We start from the raw sequence: 24124 nt of genomic DNA on the forward strand, positions 1-24124 counted from the left end.
CTAATGGCATGTTGGCCTTCATAACAAGAGGAATTGAGTATAGGAGTAAAGAGGTCCTTCTGCAGCTGTACAGGGCCCTGGTGAGACCCCACCTGGAGTATTGTGTGCAGTTTTGGTCTCCAAATTTGAGGAAGGATGTTCTTGCTATTGAGGGAGTGCAGCGTAGGTTCATGAGGTTGATTCCCGGGATGGCGGAACTGTCATATGTTGAAAGATTGGAGCAACTAAGCTTGTATACACTGGAATTTAGAAGGATAAGAGGGGATCTGATTGAAACATATAAGATTATTAAGGGATTGGACACGCTAGAGGCAGGAAGCATGTTCCTGATGTTGGGGGAGTCCAGAACCAGAGGCCACAGTTTAAGAATAAGAGGTAGGCCATTTAGAACGGAGTTCAGGAAAACTTTTTCACCCAGAGAGTTGTGGATCAATGGAATGCTCTGCCTCAGAAGGCAGTGGAGGCCAATTCTCTGGATGCTTTCAAGAAAGAGTTAGATAGAGCTTTTAAAGATAGCAGAGTCAAGAGATATGGGGAGAAGGCAGGAACGGGGATGATCAGCCATGATCACATTGAATGGCCTACTCCTGCACCTATTGGTAATAACATTACTGCAAGTGAACTCATCACTCTGAGGGTTTTCAAAGATTCAAAGTACATTTATTATCAAAGTATGTGTGCAGTATACAACCCTGAGACTTACCTTCTCACAGACAGCCAAAACGAACTAAAAACATAGAATATAAAACAGCAAACCACAGAGTCATTGAAACTGTCCAGGAATGGTCAGTTTAGTTCAGTTCAGCACTGTGTTGTTCATTGACTGCAGGCCACAGAGCCGGTCCACCCCTGTCAAAATCGCACACAACATAGTGATAAAAAAAGAGTAACCTGAAACCAGGGCCAACATAAACTACAGAGTCCAATCCACAAGCTGCATCGATTAAACCTGGCCCAAGACCCAAGACTCCAGAACCATCTTCTGGCACATGGAGAGAGAGGGAGAGGGAGAGACCGGTCAAACGCAGGCACCTTCCTCCGGCAGTAGCGAGAGAGAGGGAGAGGGAGAGACCGGTCAGATCATGTAGAGAGCCCGAAACACTCACTCACCTTAAGCTTTTGTCCTCGTTGATTTCAATCTCGCTCAACACTTTAATCAGTGAGATTGGCAAGAAATGCACTCGTCTCCAGGGCACACGTTCTTCTTGAAATGTCAGCGAACTCGCTCAAAGGCAGCAGTGCCCCATCAGCCCAAAAACACAGGTTCCACACTTAGTAGCAGAATCATATTTGAAAGAAGAAGTAAAAGGATGTCAGTGGGAGAAATGGAACAGCGATATCTTCCTCTGTTGGCAGAGGGTCCTGGCACAGCAAAGCAGTAGATGAACACACACAGGGAGTGATACCTGGTGCTAATCATATACCCAGTTACTTTAGATATGAATCAGAATCAGCTTTATTATCAAGTCAAGTCAAGTCACTTTTATTGTCATTTCGACCATAACTGCTGGTACAGTACACAGTAAAAATGTGACAACGTTTTTCAGGACCATGGTGTTACATGACACAGTACAAAAACTAGACTGAACTATGTAAAAAAACAACATAGAAAAAAAACTACACTTGACTACAGACCTACCCAGGACTCTATAAAGTGCACAGAACAGTGCAGGCATTACAATAAATAATAAGCAAGACAGTAGGGCAGTCCATGCTCTGGGTATTGAGGAGTTTGATAGCCTGGGGGAAGAAACTGTTACATAGTCTGGTCGTGAGAGCCCGAATGCTTTGGAGCCTTTTCCCAGACGGCAGGAGGGAGAAGAGTTTGTATGAGGGGTGCATGGGGTCCTTCATAATGCTGTTTGCTTTGCGGATGCAGCGTGTAGTGTAAATGTCCGTGATGGCGGGAAGAGACCCCGATGATCTTCTCAGCTGACCTCACTATCTGCTGCAGGGTTTTGCGATCTGAGATGGTGCAATTTGCGAACCAGGCAGTGATGCAGCTGCTCGGGATGCTCTCGATACAACCCCTGTAGAATGTGATGAGGATGGGGGGGTGGGAGATGGACTTTCCTCAGCCTTCGCAGAAAGTAGAGACGCTGCTGGGCTTTCTTTGCTATGGAGCTGGTGTTGAGGGACCAGGTGAGATTCTCCGTCAGGTGAACACAAGAAGTTTGCTGCTCTTAACGATCAAGCATTTTCTTTAGAAGCCCTACGATCCTGTGCTGCCCAGTTACACCCATGTGACCAATTAACCTACTAACCTGTACGTCTTTGGAAAATGTGGGAGGAAACCGGAGTACATGGAGGAAACCCGCATGGCAAGAGCATAAAAACACCTTATAGAAAGTGTTGGAATTGTATCCAGGTCACTGGCACTGTGATGGTGCTACGCTATCTGCTGTCTTTAAGTGACATGAAATCTGTTTTGTGACAGCAGTACATTCAAATGACTATACATTACAAAATACATAAATACAGTAGTGCAAACTAAAGGAGTAACAAGGTAGTGTTGATGAGTTAATGGACCATTCAGAAATCTGATGGTGGAGGGGAGGAAGCTGTTCCTAAATGATTGATTGTGGGTCTTCAGGCTTCTGATGGTAGTAATGAGAAGAGGACTTCTCTTTGCTTTACATCTCTTTTCTTCTCCCACTTCCCTTCTATTCCCTTCTCTTCTCTCTCATTTCTCTTCCTTCCCCTTCCCCTCCCTCTCCCCTTCCCTCCCTCTTCTCTTCCTTTCCCTTCTTTGCTCAGCAACTATTGATTGTTTATTGTGTTAACGTGTTTGCTTTTGCAGGTAAAAACATAATCTGCATGGTTGGAGCTGGCATATCAACATGTAAGTGTTTGATCTTCAGTTTACCATTATTTTCACTGAGGGAATGATTCCCACTGTAGGCTGCACTTGGTTTTGCTTTACACATCCATGTGAGGATGGATTGAATCACTTTACAGCCGAAGACAGAGTTTCAGGGCAGTGATTAAACAGCAGTATGCAAATGACAAAATAAACATCCTATGTGAAGTTGTGCACCACGTGCCACAAAAAATTCCCATGGTCTTCTTGGAAAGTGTTTCACAGGGACTTTTTTACTGCCACTTCAAAGAGCAGACATGGCCTCAGTTCAATGTCTGACAGGGCAGCGCTCCTTCAGTAGTGCACTGGGGGTGCCAGCCTAGATTTTTGCAGAGAGGGAGAGATTCTTCATCCCATCCTTCCTCTCTCCCTCCCTACCTCTCTCTCCCAGCCTTCCTTCCGGAGCCAGTGCTGGAACTGAAGAAAACTGCAATTGAGTGTGGTTGGGTTGGAGAGATGGTGGGGAAGAGGCTGCAGAAATATAAGGGTAGGGACTGATGAGATTGGTAAACAAGCACAGACAACATAAATTCCTTAGATAAACGTGTCTAAGCCCAAGAACAGGAATAAACACAAGAATGTTGGGATGAAGGTGTTGTTTGAGTACGTTCCGTTCTTCTGCATGGCCACCCCCCTGGTCTGTTCACAGAACAGAGTTGATGTTACCGCAAGCAGGGGTTTTTGATATAACAGTACATCATGAACTTGGAACAAAACCAGAGGATGCTTGAAATGTTTGTCAGGTCAGGCAGCACCCATGGGGGAAGAGAAACAGAACAACTATTTCATTAATTACCCTTGGTCAGACTGGTCTCTACCATCAAACAGTAGCTTTTTCCTTCTCACAGATGCAGCCTGACCTGTTGGTACTTTTGTTCTTATATCAGATTTACAGTACTGGCAGTTTATTTTAATTTCCTGAACTTCAAAACCAGTCTATTGTCAAGAGAAAGCTGTACCTAGTAGTGATCATCTTCCTAACTTTACCTCTGACATTTGTCCTCTAAACAGCGGCAGGAATCCCCGACTTCCGCAGTCCAGGAACAGGTCTGTACCACAACCTTCAGAAGTACGACCTGCCATATCCAGAAGCCATTTTTGAGATGGGCTACTTCAAGGTAACTAGAGCTTATTTTTCCATAAAACTTAACATTTTGCAAACTTGATGTTGTTGAATCTTAATAATTTTCTTTTTAAATCTTTTTATTAATTTTAAACAAACATAAATGAAACATGAATACAAAGTGTTTGAGAGTACATAATTAATAGTTTAAATAGACATTCATATAATAATAAAATATATAACCTCCCAAACTCATAACATTGATGAACAAAGAAATAAAAAGAAAAAAAAAGACCCCAGAGAAAACCCACTAACCAACATGGGCCATTGAATAATATTAAGTACATATACAGTAGTGCCAATAACTCCGAACCTCCATCCAAATAATTAAGGATAATATAAGTAAGGTTTAGGAAAAGACAATTCAACTCATATGAAAATGTTGAATAAATGGTCTCCAAGTTTCTTCAAATTTAACTGAAGGGTCAAAAACAACACTTCTAATTTTTTCTAAGCTCAAACAAGAAATGGTTTGAGAAAAACACGGAAATATAGTTGGAGGATTAATTTCTTTCCAATTCAATAGAATAGATCTTCTAGCCATTAGTGTAACAAATGCAATCATTCGTCAAGATGAAGAGGATAGATAACTATTATCCACCATTGGTAAACCAAATATTGCAGTAAAAGGATGCGGTTGGATATTAATATTCAGAACTCTTGAAATAATACTGAAAATATCTTTCCAATAATTTTGTAAACAAGGACAAGACCAAAACATATGGGTTAATGAGGCAACATCCGAATGACATCTGTCACAGGTTGAATTAACATAAGAATAAAATCGAGCAAGTTTATCCTTCAACATATGAGCTCTATGTACAACCTTAAATTGTATTAGAGCATGTTTAGCACAAATAGAGGACGAATTAACTAATAGTAACATTTTCTCCCATTGCTCAATGGATATAAGACAATGAAGTTCTTCTTCCCATTCCTTCTTAATTTTTTCTGATACATCTGGCTGTATTTTCATAATCATATTATAAATGACAGCTACTAAACCCTTTTGACAAGGATTCAGAGCTAAAATTCTTTCCGTAATGTCCAATGGACCTAGTTTCGGAAAAGACTGTAACTCATTATACAAAAAATTTCTAACTTGCAAATATCTAAAAAAATGAGTTTTAGGTAAATTATATTTATTAGATAACTGTTCAAGGGACATAACACTATCATCTAAAAACAAATCACGAAAACATGTTATACCTTTTATTTTCCATAAAAAACAAGTTTGATCCATAAAGGAAGGCCGAAAAAATAATTAGATACTATAGGGCATGATAGAATAAACTTATTCAAACCAAAAAATTTGCGAAATTGAAACCAGATTTGCAATGTGTATTTGACTATAGGATTAGTTATATGTGTATTCAATTTAGATAAAGAAAAAGGAAGTGAAGATCTTAAGATTGAAAACAACGAAAAGTCTTGTGCAGATTTACATTCCAAATTTACCCATTGTGGGCAGGCAGCTGTAGTCAATTCTTGTGTCCAAAATATTAAATATTGTATATTAACTGCCCAATAATAAAATCTCAAGTTTGGCAAAGCCAAACCACCTTCCTTCTTAGGCTTCTGTAAATATTTTTTGCCTAGTCTAGGATTTTTATTCTGCCACAGATAAGAAGATATTTTGGAGTCAATAATATCAAAAAAAGATTTAGGGATAAAAATTGGTAAAGCTTGAAATAAATATAAGAATTTAGGTAATACCATCATCTTAATTCTACCATCCAATGACAAAGATAGTGGAGACCACCTGGTAGCAAGTTGCTTAATCTGGTCAATTAAGGGTAAAAAGTTAGCTTTAAATAAATCTTTATGTTTTTTAGTAATTTTAATACCTGAATAAGTAAAATAATCTGTAACAGCCTTAAATGGTAAACGTTTATAAATTGAAACTTGCATATTTAATGGAAATAGTTCACTCTTGTTAAAATTCAATTTATAACCAGAAAAGTTACTAAACTGAGCAAACAAAGACAAAATAGCAGGAATAGATCTTTCAGGGTCAGATATGTATAGTAACAAATCATCAGCATATAATGATAACTTATATGTCCCCTCCCCACAAGTAATACCCAAAAATATTAGGTGATTCACGAATAGCTATAGCCAAAGGTTCTAGAGCGATGTCAAATAGTAAAGGACTCAAAGGACAACCTTGCCTTGTACCACGGAATAACTGAAAAAAAGGAGATCTTTGATTATTGGTAAAAACCGAAGCCAAGGGTTTATGGTATATTAATTTAATCCATGATATAAATTTTGAACTGAAATTAAAATGCTGCAGTGTATTAAATAAATATGGCCATTCAACTCTATCAAATGCTTTTTCAGCATTTAAAGAAATGACACATTCTGGTATTTTGGGTGAGGAAGTGTAAATAATATTTATTAATTTTCTAATGTTAAAAGATGAATAGCAATTTTTAATAAATCCAGTCTGATCTTCAGAAATGATTTGAGGTAATATATTTTCTAATCTAGTAGCCAAAATTTTACTAAAAATCTTAAAATCTGTATTCAGCAAGGATATAGGCCGATAGGATGCACACTCAATAGGGTCTTTATCTTTTTTAAGAATTAAAGAAATAGAAGCTTCATAAAAAGATTGTGGCAATTTGCCTATAATTAATGCATCTTTAAAAATTTTACAAAGCCAAGGAGAAAGTATAGAGGAAAAAGATTTTAAAAATTCTGCAGAATAACCATCTGGACCAGAAGCTTTACCGGAATTCATTGAAAAAATAGCCTTTTTAATTTCAGTTTCCGTGATAGGTGTATCTAAAAATACTTTATCCTCTACTGTTAACTTTGGAATATTCAATTTCCTTAAAAATTCATTTATTATAGAAGAATCCTCAGCAAATTCTGATTGATATAAGGAATTATAAAAATCTTGAAAGGCTTTATTTATCTCTTTATGGTCGATCGTTAGAGTACCATCTTGTTTACGAATCCTAGTAATCTGTCGTTTAGCCGAAGCAGTTTTCAATTGATTGGCCAATAATTTACCAGACTTATCTCCATACACATAAAACTGAGTTCTAGATTTAAATAACTGATTTTCAATCGAAGAGGATAATAACAAATTATGTTCCATTTGGAGTTCCACTCTTTCTTTATAGAGTTCTTTGCTAGGAGTCACTGAATAAATCTTATCAATTGCTTTGATTTTATCAACCAATGTTAATATTTTAGAATTAGTTCGTTTCCTAACTCCAGCAGAGTATGAAATAATCTGCCCACGAATAAAGGCTTTAAAAGTGTCCCATAAAATTCCACTAGAGATCTCTGCTGTAGAATTTGTTGAGAAAAACAAATCAATTTGTTGTTTGATAAAATTAACAAAGTCTGAGTCCTGCAATAAAATAGAGTTAAGCCTCCAAGATTTAACAGTAGTAAATGAGTCCATTATCTTAATAGATAACTTCAAAGGTGCATGATCAGAAATGGTAATAGAGTCATAATTACAATCGATAACATCTGTAAGCAAACGGTGATCAATGAAAAAGTAATCAATTCTTGAGTAATTGTGATACACATGAGAAAAGTATGAAAACTCTGTCATTGGGGTGTAGAAAACGCCAAATTTCGAAAATTGCTGAATCAGTCATAAAGGAGTTGATAAGAGAAGCCGATTTATTCGGAAGAACTTGGGTGGGCTTGGATCTATCCATCGAAGGGTTTAAACAACAGTTAAAGTCCCCACCCATTATCAGTCTGTACTGATTCAAATTGGGAAAGGAGGTAAATAGACACTTTAAAAATTCCGGACAATCAGTATTTGGAGCATAAACATTGACTAGAACAACTTTTTGATTAAAAAGTAGAAGTGATAAGCAAAAATCTACCTTGTGGATCTGAGATGTTTCATGATGTATAAAAGAGGTTGAAGAATCTATAAAAATGGAAACGCCTCTTACTTTGGCTTGAGAATTCGAGTGATATTGTTGGCCCTTCCAAAACCTAAAAAAGTGTTGACTATCCACCTTCCTTACATGAGTCTCTTGTACAAAAATAACATTAGCATTCATTCTATGGAATACTTTGAATATTTTTTTCCGTTTAATCGGATGAGTTAAACCATTAGTATTCCAAGAAACAAAATTAATAACCCTATCCAATTTGACAATATTTATTACAATTAACACATAAGGTTGAAAAAAAGATAAACTCATGAATCCAGAAGAAGGAAGTAAGTTCAAGGAGAAACCGGAAGTCACGGCACTGCAACTATTTTTGTAGTTTCATATGAGCCCATGAAGTGAAACTAAGCAAAAAGCAAGCAAGAGAAAAAGAAAAAAGAAAAATCCCCCTCCCTCCACCCCCAAAACCCCAGGAAAAAAGCTAAAAAGAGGCAAGCAAGCAATCTAACACTAAAATTACCCCCATGTCTCAAGGCGGCAACTCCAACAAAAAAAAATGAATAGAAGATACAAACCACCCATATTATAAGAAAGGGTTGATATAACAAAAACCAAAATATAAAATTATTATAATATATATAAAACAAAAGTATTTAAAAAAAATAAAACCCATAAATGAATAATACTGAATTAGTGTTTTAAAAGAAAGTTCGAAACTTCTTCAAACACATCAAAACGGATGTGACGTTTCAGGCAATAAAGCCTTTCGGGAAGAAGAAATTACATTTTGTTTTTTTTTAATAAAAATCTTAATATTTAAACATTAAAAATATAAAAAAGTGTATACAAACTTGAAATAAACAATCTTAGTAGATTATTTTCAAAGCTAACAGATTAATAACATGAAAAAATAACTAACTCAGAATAAACCAAAAACGAACTTCTACCATGTATAGAAAATACATGTAAGCCATACGTTAAAAAAAACATTTTTTAAATGATCCAATCTTAATAATTTTATTATTAGGTTCATTCAGGAATTTAGGAATGGGCAAGAAATGTTGATTAATTTACTCTTCACAATCGTTTATTTTAAAGTTTCCGTAGAACATAGAACAATACAGCACAGTACGAGCCATTTGGCCCACAATGTTGTGTCAACCCTTAAACCCTGCCTCCCATATAACCCCCCACCTTAAATTCCTCCATATACCTGTCTAGTTGTTTCTTAAATTTCACTAGTGTATCTGCCTCCACCACTGACTCAGGCAGTGCATTCCACGCATCAACCACTCTCTAAGTGAAAAACCTTCCTCTAATGTCCCCCTTGAACTTCCCTCCCCTTATCTTAAAGCCATGTCCTCTTATATTGAGCAGTGGTGCCCTGGGGAAGAGGCAATGGCTGTCCACTCTATCTATTCCTCTTAATATCTTATATACCTCTATCATGTCTCCTCTCATCCTCCTTCTCTCCAGAGAGTAAAGCCCTAGCTCCCTTAATCTCTAATCATAATGCATACTCTCTAAACCAGGCAGCATCCTGGTAAATCTCCTCTGTACCCTTTCCAATGCTTCCACATCCTTCCTATAGTGAGGTGACTAGAACTGGACACAGTACTCCCAAGTGTGGCCTAACCAGAGTTTGATAGAGCTGCATCATTACCTCGCAACTCATAAACTCTATCCCTCGACTTATGAAAGCTAACACCCCATAAGCTTTCTTAACTACCCACCTACCTGTGAGGCAACTTTAAGGGATCTGTGGACATGTACCTCCAGATCCCTCTGCTCTTTCACACTCCCAAGTATCCTACCCATTTATTTTGTACTCTGCCTTGGAGTTTGTCCTTCCAAAGTGTACCACCTCACATTTCTCCGGATTGAACTGCATCTGCCACTTCTCAGCCCACTTCTGCATCCCATCAATGTCTCTCTGCAATCTTCGACAATCCTCAACACTATCTGCAACACCACCAACCTTTGTGTCGTTTGCAAATTTGCCAACCCACACTTCTACCCCCACATCCAGGTCATTAATAAAAATCATGAAAAGTAGAGGTCCCAGAACAGATCCTTGTGGGACACCACTAGTCACAACCCTCCAATCTGAATGTACTCCCTCCACCACGACCCTCTGCTTTCTGCAGGCAAGCCAATTCTGAATCCACCTGGCCAAACTTCCCTGGATCCCATGCCTTCAGACTTAATGAATAAGCCTACCATGTGGAACCTTGTCAAATGCCTTACTAAAATCCATGTAGATCATATCCACTGCACTACCCTCATCTATATGCCTGGTCACCTCCTCAAAAACTCTTATCAGGCTTGTTAGACACGATCTGCCCTTCACAAAGCCATGCTGACTGTCCCTGATCAGACCATGATTCTCTAAATGCCCATAGATTCTATCTCTAAGAATCTTTTCCAACAGCTTTCCCACCACAGACGTAAGGCTCACTGGTCTATAATTACCCGGACTATCCCTACTACCTTTTTTGAATAAGGGGACAACATTCGCCTCCCTTCAATCCTCCGGTACCATTCCCGTGGACAACAGGGACATAAAGATCCTAGCCAGAGGCTCAGCAATCTCTTCCCTCCCCTTGTGGAGCAGCCTGGGGAATATTCCGTCAGGCCCCGGGGACTTACCCATCCTAATGTACTTTAACAACTCCAGCACCTCCTCTCCCTTAATATCAACATGCTCCAGAACATCAACCTCACTCATATTGTCCTCACTGTCATCAAGTTCCCTCTCATTGGTGAATACCGAAGAGAAGTGTTCATTGAGGACCTCGCTCACTTCCACAGCCTCCAGGCACACTTTCCCACCTTTATCTCCAATCGGTCCTACCTTCACTCCTGTCAACCTTTTGTTCTTCACATAATTGAAGAATGCCTTGGGGTTTTCCTTTACCCTACTCGCTAAGGCCTTCTCATGCCCCCTTCTTGCTCTTCTCAGCCCCTTCTTAAGCTCCTTTCTTGCTACCCTATATTCCTCAATAGACCCATCTGATCCTTGCTTCCTAAACCTCATGTATGCTGCCTTCTTCAACCTGACTAGATTTTCCACCTCACTTGTCACCCACGGATCCTTCACTCTACCATTCTTTATCTTCCTCACCGGGACAAATTTATCCCTAACGTCCTGCAAGAGATCCCTAAACGTCGACCACATGTCCATAGTACATTTCCCTGCAAAAGCATCATCCCAATTCACACCGGCAAGTTCTAGCCTTATAGCCTCATAATTTGTCCTTCCCCAATTAAAAATTTTCCTGTCCTCTCTGATTCTATCCTTTTCCATGATAATGCTCAGGGCCAGGGAGCGGTAGTCACAGATGCTCACCCACTGACAGATCTGTGACCTGACCCGGTTCGTTACCTAATACTAGATCTAGTATGGCATTCCCCCAGTCGGCCTGTCAACATACTGTGACAGGAATCTGTCCTGGACACACTTAACAAACTCTGCCCCGTCTAAACCATTGGAACTAATCAGGTGCCAATCAATATTAGGGAAGTTAAAGTCACCCATGATAACAACCCTGTTATTTTTGTACCTTTCCAAAATCTGCCTCCCAATCTGCTCCTCGGTATCTCTGCTGCTACCGGGGGCCTATAGAATACCCCCAATAGAGTAACTGCTCCATTTCTGTTCCTGACTTCTACCCATACTGACTCAAAAGAGGATCCTGCTACATTACCCACCCTTTCTGTAGCTGTAATAGTACCCTTGACCAGTAATACCACCCCTCCTCTCCTTTTCCCCCTCTCTATCCCTTTTAAAGCACTGGAATCCATTCCTGCCCTGGTGCCAGCCAAGTCTCTGTAATGGCCACTACATCATAATTCCATGTATGTATCCAAGCTCTCAGTTCATCACCTTTGTTCTTGATGCTTCTTGCATTGAAGTACACGCTCTTTAGTCCTTCTACCTTACTACTTTTACACCCTTTATTCTGCTTCTCTTTCCTCAAAGCTTCTTTATATGTTAGTTCTGACTTCACTCCGTGCACTGTACTTGCAGCTCTTGCATGACCTTTGTCCTCCTCCACCTCACCATCTGCTCTAACACTCTGGTTCCCCTCCCCCTGCAAATCTAGTTTAAACCCACTGGAGCAGCACTAGCAAACCTTCTCGCAAGGACGTTAGTCCCCCTCCAGTTCTGGTGCAACCCGTCCCGTCAGAACAGGTCCCACCTTCCCTGGAACAAGGCCCAATTGTCCAGAAACCCGAAGCCCTCCCTCCTGCACCAACTCCTTAGCCACGTATTTAGCTGCATTATCTTCCTATTTCTAGCCTCATTAGCACGTGGCACGGATAGCAATCCTGAGACTGCAAACCTGGAGGTCCTGTCCTTCAATTTCGCACGTAACTCCCTAATCTTTCTCCTGCTTCCTATCCACGTCATTGGTCCCTACATGGACCACGACATCTGGCTGCTCACCCACCCTCCTGAGACTACTGAGAACTCGATCCGAGATATCGCAGACCCTGGCATCCGGGATACTTGACCTCTTCCACAGAACCTCTTATCTGTCCCACTAACTATCGAATCCCCTATCACTACTGCTCTCCTCTTTTCCCTCCTTCCCTTCTGAGCTGAGGGTCCAGTATCGGTGCCAGGCGCAACCACTGCAACTTGTCCCTGACAGGTCGCCCCACTGGCAGTATCCAAAATGGTATACTTATTGTTGATGGGAATGCCCGCAGGGGTGTTCTGCTCATTCTATCTATTCCCCTTCCCTCTCCTGACAAGTCACCCAGCTACCTGCCTCCTGACTTTTAGGGGTGACTATCTCCCTGAAACTCCTGTTTATTTCTGCCTCTGCTTCCCGAATGATCTGAAGTTCATCCAGCTCCAGCACCAGTTCTCTAACCCAGTTTGTCAGGAGCTGCAGCTGGACGCACCTTTTACAGGTGTAGTCATCAGGGACAATTGTGTTCGCCCTGACTTACCAGATTCTGCACTCAACTGCCCTAACTGCTGCCTCCATTACCTACTCCTAAGTTAGAGTTATTAAAGGAGCTTACCCGGCCTTACCTGACCTGGAGCAAGCTCGTCCTCAGCCTCTGCTCGCCAAGCCTCTCGAACCAAAGCCTTCCGACTCTGTCACCCGCTCTGTTAATCTGCTCACTTTTTGAACTTTCCCGCTGCCTCACGGGCTGACTTTCACGTGCTTGCACAGTCATGCCCGTTCATACTGCTGAAGAAATGTTTAAACAAAGATACAAAGCATTTGAAACTGAGTGAGGAAGTAAGAGCAAAGTAGAGATTCAGTAGACTCTCTAAAAAACTGGCGCCTTTGAAAAATCGATCACCTTTATTCCAGATAATGGAAATTCCATAGATAAGGATAAGCCAATCAACGGTTACAGTCATAGCACATGTGTAATGGGCTAATACTTAGCCAATTAATAAATGAAAAGCTATATGTAATTACTGTACTGTCTTCTGCAGGTAAGCAGAGGCAAAACACCACGCATTGTGAAAAATACAAGTTTGCCAAAAGTGCAAATTATGGTTTCGTTATACTGACACTCAAAAATACAATTTTAGTCTTGCATTAATTTAACTGATATTGTCTAAAAAGTATTACAAACGATTCCAACAATATTGAATTAGATTATTATCGTCAAAGGTACCAAGGTAGAGTGAAAAGCTTTTGTTAGTGTACACCAGATAGATCATTCCATACATATGTACATCAGGGTAGACAAAAAATACACAGAATGCAGAACAGTGTCATGGTTATTACTCTAAAGATTTATTGAGTACGCCCACAAGAAAATGAATCTCAGGGTTGTATATGGTGACATATATTTACTTTGATAATAAATTTACTTTGAACTTTGATCAGGAGATCAAGAATTCAGGAGTTCAAAATGGCTCCATGGATCAAAATTCAAAGTTCAAAGTAAATTTATTATCAAAGTACGTATGTGTCACCATATACAACCCTGAGATTCATTTTCATGCGGGCATTCACAGTAGAACAGAGAAATACAATAAAATATATTTTAAAAACCACTAAGACTAAAACAACCACTGTGCACATGAAGACAAAGTGCAAGTAAAATAAATAAGACCAAACGGCCCAAGATATTGGAGCAGAATTAGGCCATTTGGACGATTAGACTCTGCTCCACCATTTCATCATGGCTGATCCATTTTCCCTCTCAGCCCCAATCTCCTGCCTTTTTCCTCTATTCTTCCATGCCCTGACTAATCAAGAATCTATCAACCTCTGCCTTCAATATACTAATGATGGCCTCCAAAGCTGCACGTGGCAATGAATTCCACAGATTCACCATACTTTGGCTAATGAAATTTCTCCTCATCTCCATTCTAAAAGGATACCCCTCTATTCTGAGGCTTAAACTACCCCACCTTAGGAAATAGATAGATAAATAATTAACTATAACTGAGAACATGAATTGTAGAGTCCTTGAAAGTGAGCCTGTAGATTATAGAATCAGATCTGAGTTGAGGTGAGTGAAGTTATCCACACACTGGTTCAGGACCCTGATGGTTGTGGGGTAATAACTGTTCCTGAACCTGGTGGTGTGGGACCTGAGGCCCATTGTAGTGAGTGAAGTTATCCACACTGGTTCAGGAGCCTGATGGTTGAGGGGTAATAACTGTTCCTGAACCTGGTGGTGTGGGACCTGAGGCTCATTGTGGTGAGTGAAGTTATCCACTGGTTCAGGAGCCTGATGGTTGAGGGGTAATAACTGTTCCTGAACCTGGTGGTGTGGGACCTGAGGCTCATTGTGGTGAGTGAAGTTATCCACGCCGGTTCAGGAGCCTGATGGTTGTAGGGTAATAACTGTTCCTGAACCTGGTGGTGTGGGACCTGAGGCTCATTGTGGTGAGTGAAGTTATCCCCTCTGGTTCAGGAGCCTGATGGTTGTGGGGTAATAACTGTTCCTGAACCTGGTGGTGTGGGACCTGAGGCCCATTGTAGTGAGTGAAGTTATCCACACTGGTTCAGGAGCCTGATGGTTGAGGGGTAATAACTGTTCCTGAACCTGGTGGTGTGGGATCTGAGGCTCATTGTGGTGAGTGAAGTTATCCACACTGGTTCAGGAGCCTGATGGTTGAGGGGTAATAACTGTTCCTGAACCTGGTGGTGTGGGACCTGAGGCTCATTGTGGTGAGTGAAGTTATCCACGCCGGTTCAGGAGCCTGATGGTTGAGGGGTAATAACTGTTCCTGAACCTGGTGGTGTGGGACCTGAGGCTCATTGTGGTGAGTGAAGTTATCCCCTCTGGTTCAGGAGCCTGATGGTTGTGGGGTAATAACTGTTCCTGAACCTGGTGGCGTTGGACCTGAGGATCATCGTGGTGAGTGAAGTTATCCCCTCTGGTTCAGGAGCCTGATGGTTGTGGGGTAATAACTGTTCCTGAACCTGGTGGTGTGGGACCTGAGGCCCATTGTAGTGAGTGAAGTTATCCACACTGGTTCAGGAGCCTGATGGTTGAGGGGTAATAACTGTTCCTGAACCTGGTGGTGTGGGACCTGAGGCTCATTGTGGTGAGTGAAGTTATCCCCTCTGGTTCAGGAGCCTGATGGTTGTGGGGTAATAACTGTTCCTGAACCTGGTGGCGTTGGACCTGAGGATCATCGTGGTGAGTGAAGTTATCCCCTCTGGTTCAGGAGCCTGATGGTTGTGGGGTAATAACTGTTCCTGAACCTGGTGGTGTGGGACCTGAGGCCCATTGTAGTGAGTGAAGTTATCCACACTGGTTCAGGAGCCTGATGGTTGAGGGGTAATAACTGTTCCTGAACCTGGTGGTGTGGGACCTGAGGCTCATTGTGGTGAGTGAAGTTATCCCCTCTGGTTCAGGAGCCTGATGGTTGTGGGGTAATAACTGTTCCTGAACCTGGTGGCGTTGGACCTGAGGATCATCGTGGTGAGTGAAGTTATCCCCTCTGGTTCAGGAGCCTGATGGTTGTGGGGTAATAACTGTTCCTGAACCTGGTGGTGTGGGACCTGAGGCCCATTGTAGTGAGTGAAGTTATCCACACTGGTTCAGGAGCCTGATGGTTGAGGGGTAATAACTGTTCCTGAACCTGGTGGTGTGGGACCTGAGGCTCATTGTGGTGAGTGAAGTTATCCACTGGTTCAGGAGCCTGATGGTTGAGGGGTAATAACTGTTCCTGAACCTGGTGGTGTGGGACCTGAGGCTCATTGTGGTGAGTGAAGTTATCCACGCCGGTTCAGGAGCCTGATGGTTGTAGGGTAATAACTGTTCCTGAACCTGGTGGTGTGGGACCTGAGGCTCATTGTGGTGAGTGAAGTTATCCCCTCTGGTTCAGGAGCCTGATGGTTGTGGGGTAATAACTGTTCCTGAACCTGGTGGCGTTGGACCTGAGGATCATCGTGGTGAGTGAAGTTATCCCCTCTGGTTCAGGAGCCTGATGGTTGTGGGGTAATAACTGTTCCTGAACCTGGTGGTGTGGGACCTGAGGCCCATTGTAGTGAGTGAAGTTATCCACACTGGTTCAGGAGCCTGATGGTTGAGGGGTAATAACTGTTCCTGAACCTGGTGGTGTGGGACCTGAGGCTCATTGTGGTGAGTGAAGTTATCCCCTCTGGTTCAGGAGCCTGATGGTTGTGGGGTAATAACTGTTCCTGAACCTGGTGGCGTTGGACCTGAGGATCATCGTGGTGAGTGAAGTTATCCCCTCTGGTTCAGGAGCCTGATGGTTGTGGGGTAATAACTGTTCCTGAACCTGGTGGTGTGGGACCTGAGGCCCATTGTAGTGAGTGAAGTTATCCACACTGGTTCAGGAGCCTGATGGTTGAGGGGTAATAACTGTTCCTGAACCTGGTGGTGTGGGACCTGAGGCTCATTGTGGTGAGTGAAGTTATCCACTGGTTCAGGAGCCTGATGGTTGAGGGGTAATAACTGTTCCTGAACCTGGTGGTGTGGGACCTGAGGCTCATTGTGGTGAGTGAAGTTATCCACGCCGGTTCAGGAGCCTGATGGTTGTAGGGTAATAACTGTTCCTGAACCTGGTGGTGTGGGACCTGAGGCTCATTGTGGTGAGTGAAGTTATCCCCTCTGGTTCAGGAGCCTGATGGTTGTGGGGTAATAACTGTTCCTGAACCTGGTGGTGTGGGACCTGAGGCCCATTGTAGTGAGTGAAGTTATCCACACTGGTTCAGGAGCCTGATGGTTGAGGGGTAATAACTGTTCCTGAACCTGGTGGTGTGGGATCTGAGGCTCATTGTGGTGAGTGAAGTTATCCACACTGGGTCAGGAGCCTGATGGTTGAGGGGTAATAACTGTTCCTGAACCTGGTGGTGTGGGACCTGAGGCTCATTGTGGTGAGTGAAGTTATCCATGCCGGTTCAGGAGCCTGATGGTTGTAGGGTAATAACTGTTCCTGAACCTGGTGGTGTGGGACCTGAGGCTCACTGTGGTGAGTGAAGTTATCCACACTGGTTCAGGAGCCTGATGGTTGAGGGGTAATAACTGTTCCTGAACCTGGTGGTGTGGGACCTGAGGCTCATTGTGGTGGGTGAAGTTATCCCCTCTGGTTCAGGAGCCTGATGGTTGTGGGGTAATAACTGTTCCTGAACCTGGTGGCGTTGGACCTGAGGATCATCGTGGTGAGTGAAGTTATCCCCTCTGGTTCAGGAGCCTGATGGTTGTGGGGTAATAACTGTTCCTGAACCTGGTGGTGTGGGACCTGAGGCTCAGTGTGGTGAGTGAAGTTATCCACACTGGTTCAGGAGCCTCATGGTTGTGGGGTAATAACTGTTCCTGAACCTGGTGGTGTGGGACCTGAGGCTCATTGTGGTGAGTGAAGTTATCCACACTGGTTCAGGAGCCTGATGGTTGTGGGGTAATAACTGTTCCTGAACCTGGTGGTGTGGGACCTGAGGCTCATTGTGGTGAGTGAAGTTATCCACACTGGTTCAGGAGCCTGATGGTTGTGGGGTAATAACTGTTCCTGAACCTGGTGGTGAGGGACCTGTACTTTTTTCCCGATGGCAGCAGTGAGAACAGAGCATGGACTGAATGGAGGGTGTCCTTGAATTTGGACGCTGCTTTCCTGGGACAGTGCTTCTTGTAGATGTGCTCAATGTGCAAAATGTATTCCATTTCTTTCAGTCGGCCCTTGCATTTCAGTAGTTTGATCTCGGACTCATCTCTACTTCCCTGCCTTTTCCTCCCCTGATCTCCCTGTGACTGTGTGGATTTACCGTTTCCTCCCACATAGCAGGCCAGTAGGTTAATTGCCCGTATGAGTAGGTGGATGGGGGACTCTGGGGCAAGTTGGTTGGAATATGGGGGGAATACTTACTTACTGCCTATTATGCCTCTGGTGTTTAGAGCAGCAATGAAGGTTCTCCATCTCTGGCAGCGTTCAGAGTTTCTTTCATCATGTAAGTAGCTTCCTGTCAGTTTTCACTACTGTAGGTTATGCAAGTCCCCCATAGAGACTTAGGAATACCGTTGCAATACCGTTGTAGAAGTATTTTTCATTGCTGTTTCCATAACAATTTAGTTTTACCAGTTGTTTACCTGAGCTGGACCGTTGAACCTGGAGGACCAGTGGACTACTCTTAGTCTGGCCTCTACTCTTTGACCTGCTTGTCATGGGTGACCCTACCAAGTGCTGGCTTGAGTGTCGAGCTAGTAACAATCAGATATGAAGGAAATAGCAAAAACGCTGCTCATTGCGCCACAAGCTGCGTCACACGATGTACCGGATGATGGGAAAATCGCAAATGTTACTCCGCTATTTAAGAAGTGGGGGAGGCAGCAGAGAGGAAACTATAGACCTGTTAGCCTGACATCAGTGGTTGGGAAATTGTTGGAATCAATTGTTAGGGATGAGATTACAGAGTACCTGGAGGCACAGGACAAGATAGGCCAAAGCCAGCATGGTTTTCTGAAAGGAAAATCTTGCCTGAGAAACCTACTGCAATTCTTTGAGGAAATTACAAGCAGGATAGACAAAGGAGATGCAGTAGACGTGGTGTACTTGGATTTTCAGAAGGCTTTTGACAAAGTGCTGCACATGAGCTGTTTAGCAAGATAAGAGCCCATGGAATTACAGGGACGTTACTAGCACAGGTGAAACATTGGCTATTCAGCAGAAAACAGAGAGTGAGAATAAAGGGACTGTCGTGGTGTGCTACACGCAGCGCTGAAATAACGACACGTAGTCGGTGAGCTGCAGTTGCAAAAGTTTATTCAAACTTCGCGGCCCCGCTTTAAAGCCTACCTGTTCCCGCCCTCCCCGGGCGGAAATGCTGTAGGGGGCGCGTATTCACAGTCCCGTCCCGCGCGCGGGCTTTTCCCCTTGCTGGTGAAGCAGGCTTGGCGCCCTCTTTGAGACCTGCCTCAATGCCGGCGCGCGCCACTTTGTGAGCCGGTTCGAGTGCGCTGGGAAGTGGGTCGCCACATAAGCCCCCCCCAGAACCAGCGATACACCCCCCAATGTCCACAGTCTGGGTCGGACTCTGTTTGGGAGGTCTGCCTCTGCACCGCGGTGCCTGAATCTCGACCGGCTGCACCAAGTCCACATGGGCTGGTTTGAGTCGGTCCACCGTGAAAACCTCCTCTCTCCCCCCAATGTCCAGCACCAATGTGGACCCGTTGTTTCTGATCACCACGAACGGCCCTTTGTGGGCCATTGTAGCGGTGCCCGATGTCCGCCCCGTCGTACAAAAATGAACTTACAGTTTTGCAGGTCTTTGGGTACGCAGGTCGGGTTCTGTCCATGCTGTGAGGTTACTGAGCCTCTCGCGTAGTCTGCCCAGAACTGCTGCGGGTTCTTCCTCTTGCCCCCTTGGAGCTGGTATGAACTCTCCTGGGACGACCAGGGGTGCGCCATACACCAACTCGGCCGACAAGGCATGCAGATCCTCTTTGGGCGCTGTGCGGATTCCGAGCAGGACCCAGGGAAGCTCGTCCACCCAGTTAGCTCCTCACAGGCGGGCCATGAGAGCCGACTTCAGGTGATGGTGGAAACGCTCCACTAGTCCGTTCGACTGTGGGTGGTGGGCAGTTGTGTGGTGCAGCTGTGTTCCCAAAAGGCTGGCCATAGCTGACCACAGGCTGGAGGTGAACTGGGCGCCTCTGTCAGAGGTAATGTGGGCTGGTACACCAAAGCGGGATATCCAGGTGGCGATCAGGGCTCGGGCGCAAGATTCGGAGGTGGTGTCGGTGAGCGGGATCGCCTCTGGCCATCTGGTGAACCGGTCCATGATAGTCAGGAGGTGCCGCGCTCCGCGCGACACTGGCAGGGGGCCCACGATATCCACATGAATGTGGTCGAAACGCCGGTGGGCGGGATGGAACTGCTGCGGCAGAGCTTTGGTGTGCCGCTGCACCTTGGCCGTCTGGCAGTGCATGCACGTTTTGGCCCATTCACTGACCTGCTTGCAGAGTCCATGCCAGACGAACCTGTTGGCTACCATCCGGACGGTTGTCCTGATGAAGGGGTGTGCCAAGTTGTGAATGGAGTCAAAAACACGTCGCCGCCAGGCTGTCGGGACGACGGGGTGGGGTTGGCCGGTGCTGACGTCACAGAGTAGGGTGCTCTCACCAGGGCCTACGGGGAGGTCCTGGAGCTGCAAACCGGAGACTGCGGTTCTGTAACTCGGGATCTCCTCCTCTGCCTGTTGCACCTCCGCCAGTGCTTCATAGTCTACCCCCTGGGACAGGGCTTGGATGTTAGGGCGGGAGAGGGCATCCACCACGACATTGTCCTTTCCCGAGACATGCCGGACATCCGTCATGTATTCAGATATGTAGGACAGATGGCGCTGCTGGCGGGATGTCCAGGGATCGGACACCTTCATGAACGTAAAGATAAGCGGCTTGTGGTCTGTGAACGCGGTGAAGGGCCTACCTTCTAAGAAATACCTGAAATGCCGGATTGCCAGGTATAGCGCCAACAGTTCCCAGTCGAAAGCACTGTATTTGAGCTCGAGTGGCCGCAGGTGTTTGCTGAAAAACGCCAGGGGTTGCCAGCGATCCTCAATGAGTTGCTCCAGTACCCCACCGACTGCCATGTTAGATGCGTCCACTGTGAGGGCGGTAGGGACATCCATTCTGGGGTGCACTAGCTTCGCGGCATTTGCCAAGGCTTCTTTCATTTTAATGAAAGCGGCGGCAGACTCCTCGTCCCAGGCAATGTCCTTGCCCGAACCCGACATCAGGGCGAACAGGGGGCGCATGATTCGGGCTGCTGTAGGGAGGAAGCAGTGGTAGAAATTTACCATACCCACAAATTCCTGAAAGCCTTTGATTGTGTTGGGTAAGGGGAAAGGGTGGACCACGTCTACCTTGGCGGGCAGAGGGGTTGCCCTGTCTTTAGTAATCTTGTAGCCCAGGAAGTCAATGGTGTCGAGCCTGAACTGGCATTTGGCCGGGTTGATTGTTAGGCCGTATTCACTCAGTCGAGCGTAGAGTTGACGGAGGTGGGATAGATGCTCCTGACGACTGCTGCTGGCTATGAGGATGTCGTCCAAATAGATGAACGCAAAGTCCAGGTCGCGTCCCACATTAACCGCTGAAACGTCTGTGCGGCATTCTTCAGGCCAAACGGCATGCGGAGGAACTCGAAAAGGCCGAAAGGGGTGATGAGTGCCATTTTGGGGACGTCGTCCGGATGCATCGGGATTTGATGGTATCCCCGGACGAGGTCTACCTTGGAGAAGATCCGTGCGCTGTGCAGGTTTGCTGCAAAGTCCTGAATGCGCGGCACAGGGTAGTGGTCCCATGTTGTAGTCTCGTTCAGCCTGCGGTAGTCGCCGCATGGTCTCCAGCCCCCTGTTGCTTTGGGCACCATGTGCAGGGGGGAGACCCATGGGCTGTCGGACCACCAGATGATCCCCAATTCCTCCATCCTCTTGAACTCCTCCTTCGCCAGTCGGAGCTTGTCCGGGGGAAGCCGCCGAGCGCGGGTGTGGAGGGGTGGTCCCTGGGTCGGGATGTGGTGCTGTACGCCGTGCCTGGGCATGGCTGCTGTGAACTGCGGTGCCAGAACCGATGGGAAATCTGCCAGGACTCTTATGAAGTCGTTGTTGGACAGCGTGATGGAGTCTAGGTGTGGGGCCGGCAACTGGGCTTCACCCAGGGAGAACGTTTGAAAGGTCTCACCGTGGACCAGTCTCTTCCTGGGCAGGTCGACCAGTAGGCTGGGAGCCCGCAAAAAATTCCTCTCCCAGGAGCGGTTGGGCTATGGCGGCCAGTGTAAAGTCCCACGTGAACCGGCTGGAGCCGAACTGTAGCCGCACCGTACGGGTGCTGTAGGTCCTTACTGTGCTGCCGTTCGCAGCCCTCAGGGTGGGACCCGGTTCTCTGTTGTGGGTGTCGTAACTCGTCAGAGGTAAGACGGTGATCTCGGCTCCAGTGTCAACCAAAAAGTGGCGTCCCGACTGCACGTCCCACACATACAGGAGGCTATCCCAATGGCCAGCCGACGTAGCCATTAGCGGCGGCTGGCCCTGGCGTTTCCCGGGAACTTGCAGGGCGGGCTACAGCGGCAGGCTTCTGCACCCCACCACTGGTGGTAGAAGCACCATTGTTGCGTCGGACAGCAGCAGGCGTATGTCCTTGGGTAGCTGCTCCAGGAATGCCTGCTCAAACATGAGGCAAGGCTTGTGTCCTTCAGATAGGGACAGCATCTCATTCATCAAAGCCGACGGTGGCCTGTCCCCCAAACCATCCAGGTGCAGTAAGCGGGCAGCTCACTCGCGCCGTGAGAGTCTGGAAGTCCTTATGAGCAAGGCTTTGAATGCTGTGTATTTGCCATCCGCCGGGGGAGACTGTATGAACTCCTCAACCTGGGCCGCTGTGTCCTGGTCGAGGGAGCTCACCACGTAGTAGTAACGTGTGGCATCCGAGGTTATCTGCCGAACGTGGAATTGGGCTTCTGCTTGCTGGAACCATAGGTGAGGTCACAGCGTCCAGAAGCTTGGCAGTTTTAATGAAACTGCATGAACAGATGCGGCGTCGTTCATCTTCGGCTCAAATATCGTTTGGGCCGTCGGGGTCACCAATTGTAGCAGTGTGCTACATGCAGCGCTGCAATAAACGACACAGAGTCGGTGAGCTGCAGTTGCAAAAAGAGATTTATTCAAACTTCGCGGCCCCGCTTTAAAGCCTTCCTGATCCTGCCCTCCCCGGGCGGGAATGCTGTAGGGGGCGCATATTCACAGTCCCGTCCCGCGCGCGGGCTTTTCCCCTTGCTGGTGAAGCAGGCTTGGCGCCCTCTTTGGGACCGGCCTCAGTGCCGGCGCGCGCCACTTTGTGAGCCAGTTCGAGTGCGCTGGGAAGTGGGTCGCCCTATTCTGGTTAGTTGCTGGTTACCAGTGAAGTTCCACAGGGGTCAGTGTTGGGACCGCTGCTTTTTACGATGTATGTCAGTAATGTGGACTATGGGATTGATGGCTTTGTGGCTAAATTTGCTGATGATACAAAGATTAGTGGAAGAGCGGGTCGTGTTGAGGAAGCAGAGAGCCTGCAGAGAGACTTAGGTAGTTCAGGGGAATGGGCAAAGAAGTGGCAAATGAAATACAATGTTGGGAAGTGTATGGTCATGCACTTTGGTGGAAGAAATAAACGGGCAGACTATTATTTTGATGGGGAGAGAATTCGAAATGCAGAGGTGCAAAGGGATTTGGGAGTCTTTGTGCAAGTTACTCTAACAGTTCCGCAAAGGTTAACCTCCAGGTTGAGTCAGTGGTGAAGAAGGCAAATGCAATGTCAGCATTCATTTCTAGAGGTATGGAATATAAGAGCAGGGATGTGATGTTGAAGTTCTATAAGGCACTCGTGAGACCACTTTTGAAATATTCTGTGCAGTTTGGAGCTCCTTATTTTAGAAAGGATATACTGACATTGGAGAGGGTTCAGAGAAGATTCCCAAGAATGATTCCAGGAATGAAAGGGTTACCGTATGAGGAACATCTGGCAGCTCTTGGGCCATATTCCGTGGAGTTCAGGAGAATGAGGGGAGATCTCATAGAAACATTCCAAATGTTAAAAGGCCTGAACAGATTAGATATGGAAAAGCTATTTCCCATGGTAGGGGAGTCTAGGGCAAGAGAGCGCAACTTCAGGATTGAAGAACATCCATTTTGAACAGAGATGGGGAGAAATTTCTTTAGTCAGAAGGTGGTAAATCTGTGGAATTTGTTGCCAGGAGCGGTTGTGGAGGCCAAGTCATTGGGTGTATTGAAGGCAGAGATAGGTTCTTGATTAGCCAGGGCATCAAAGGGTCTGGGG

General features: G+C 45.3%; 1 protein-coding gene across 7 annotated transcripts in view; it reads left to right on the forward strand.

Annotated features, from left to right (window-relative positions):
* The window catches only part of sirt2 (sirtuin 2 (silent mating type information regulation 2, homolog) 2 (S. cerevisiae)), a 120092-nt gene that overhangs the window by 43232 nt on the left and 52736 nt on the right, over positions 1-24124 (forward strand). For all 7 annotated transcript variants that reach the window (XM_059985135.1, XM_059985134.1, XM_059985136.1 and 4 more), the window contains 2 exons: positions 2801-2842; positions 3872-3978. In XM_059985135.1, coding sequence (XP_059841118.1) covers positions 2801-2842; positions 3872-3978 — 149 coding nt within the window. The remainder of the gene's footprint in view (positions 1-2800; positions 2843-3871; positions 3979-24124) is intronic.

This window comes from Hypanus sabinus, chromosome 11 (genome assembly GCF_030144855.1).
Source record: "Hypanus sabinus isolate sHypSab1 chromosome 11, sHypSab1.hap1, whole genome shotgun sequence".
In the NCBI taxonomy this organism is placed as follows: domain Eukaryota; kingdom Metazoa; phylum Chordata; class Chondrichthyes; order Myliobatiformes; family Dasyatidae; genus Hypanus; species Hypanus sabinus.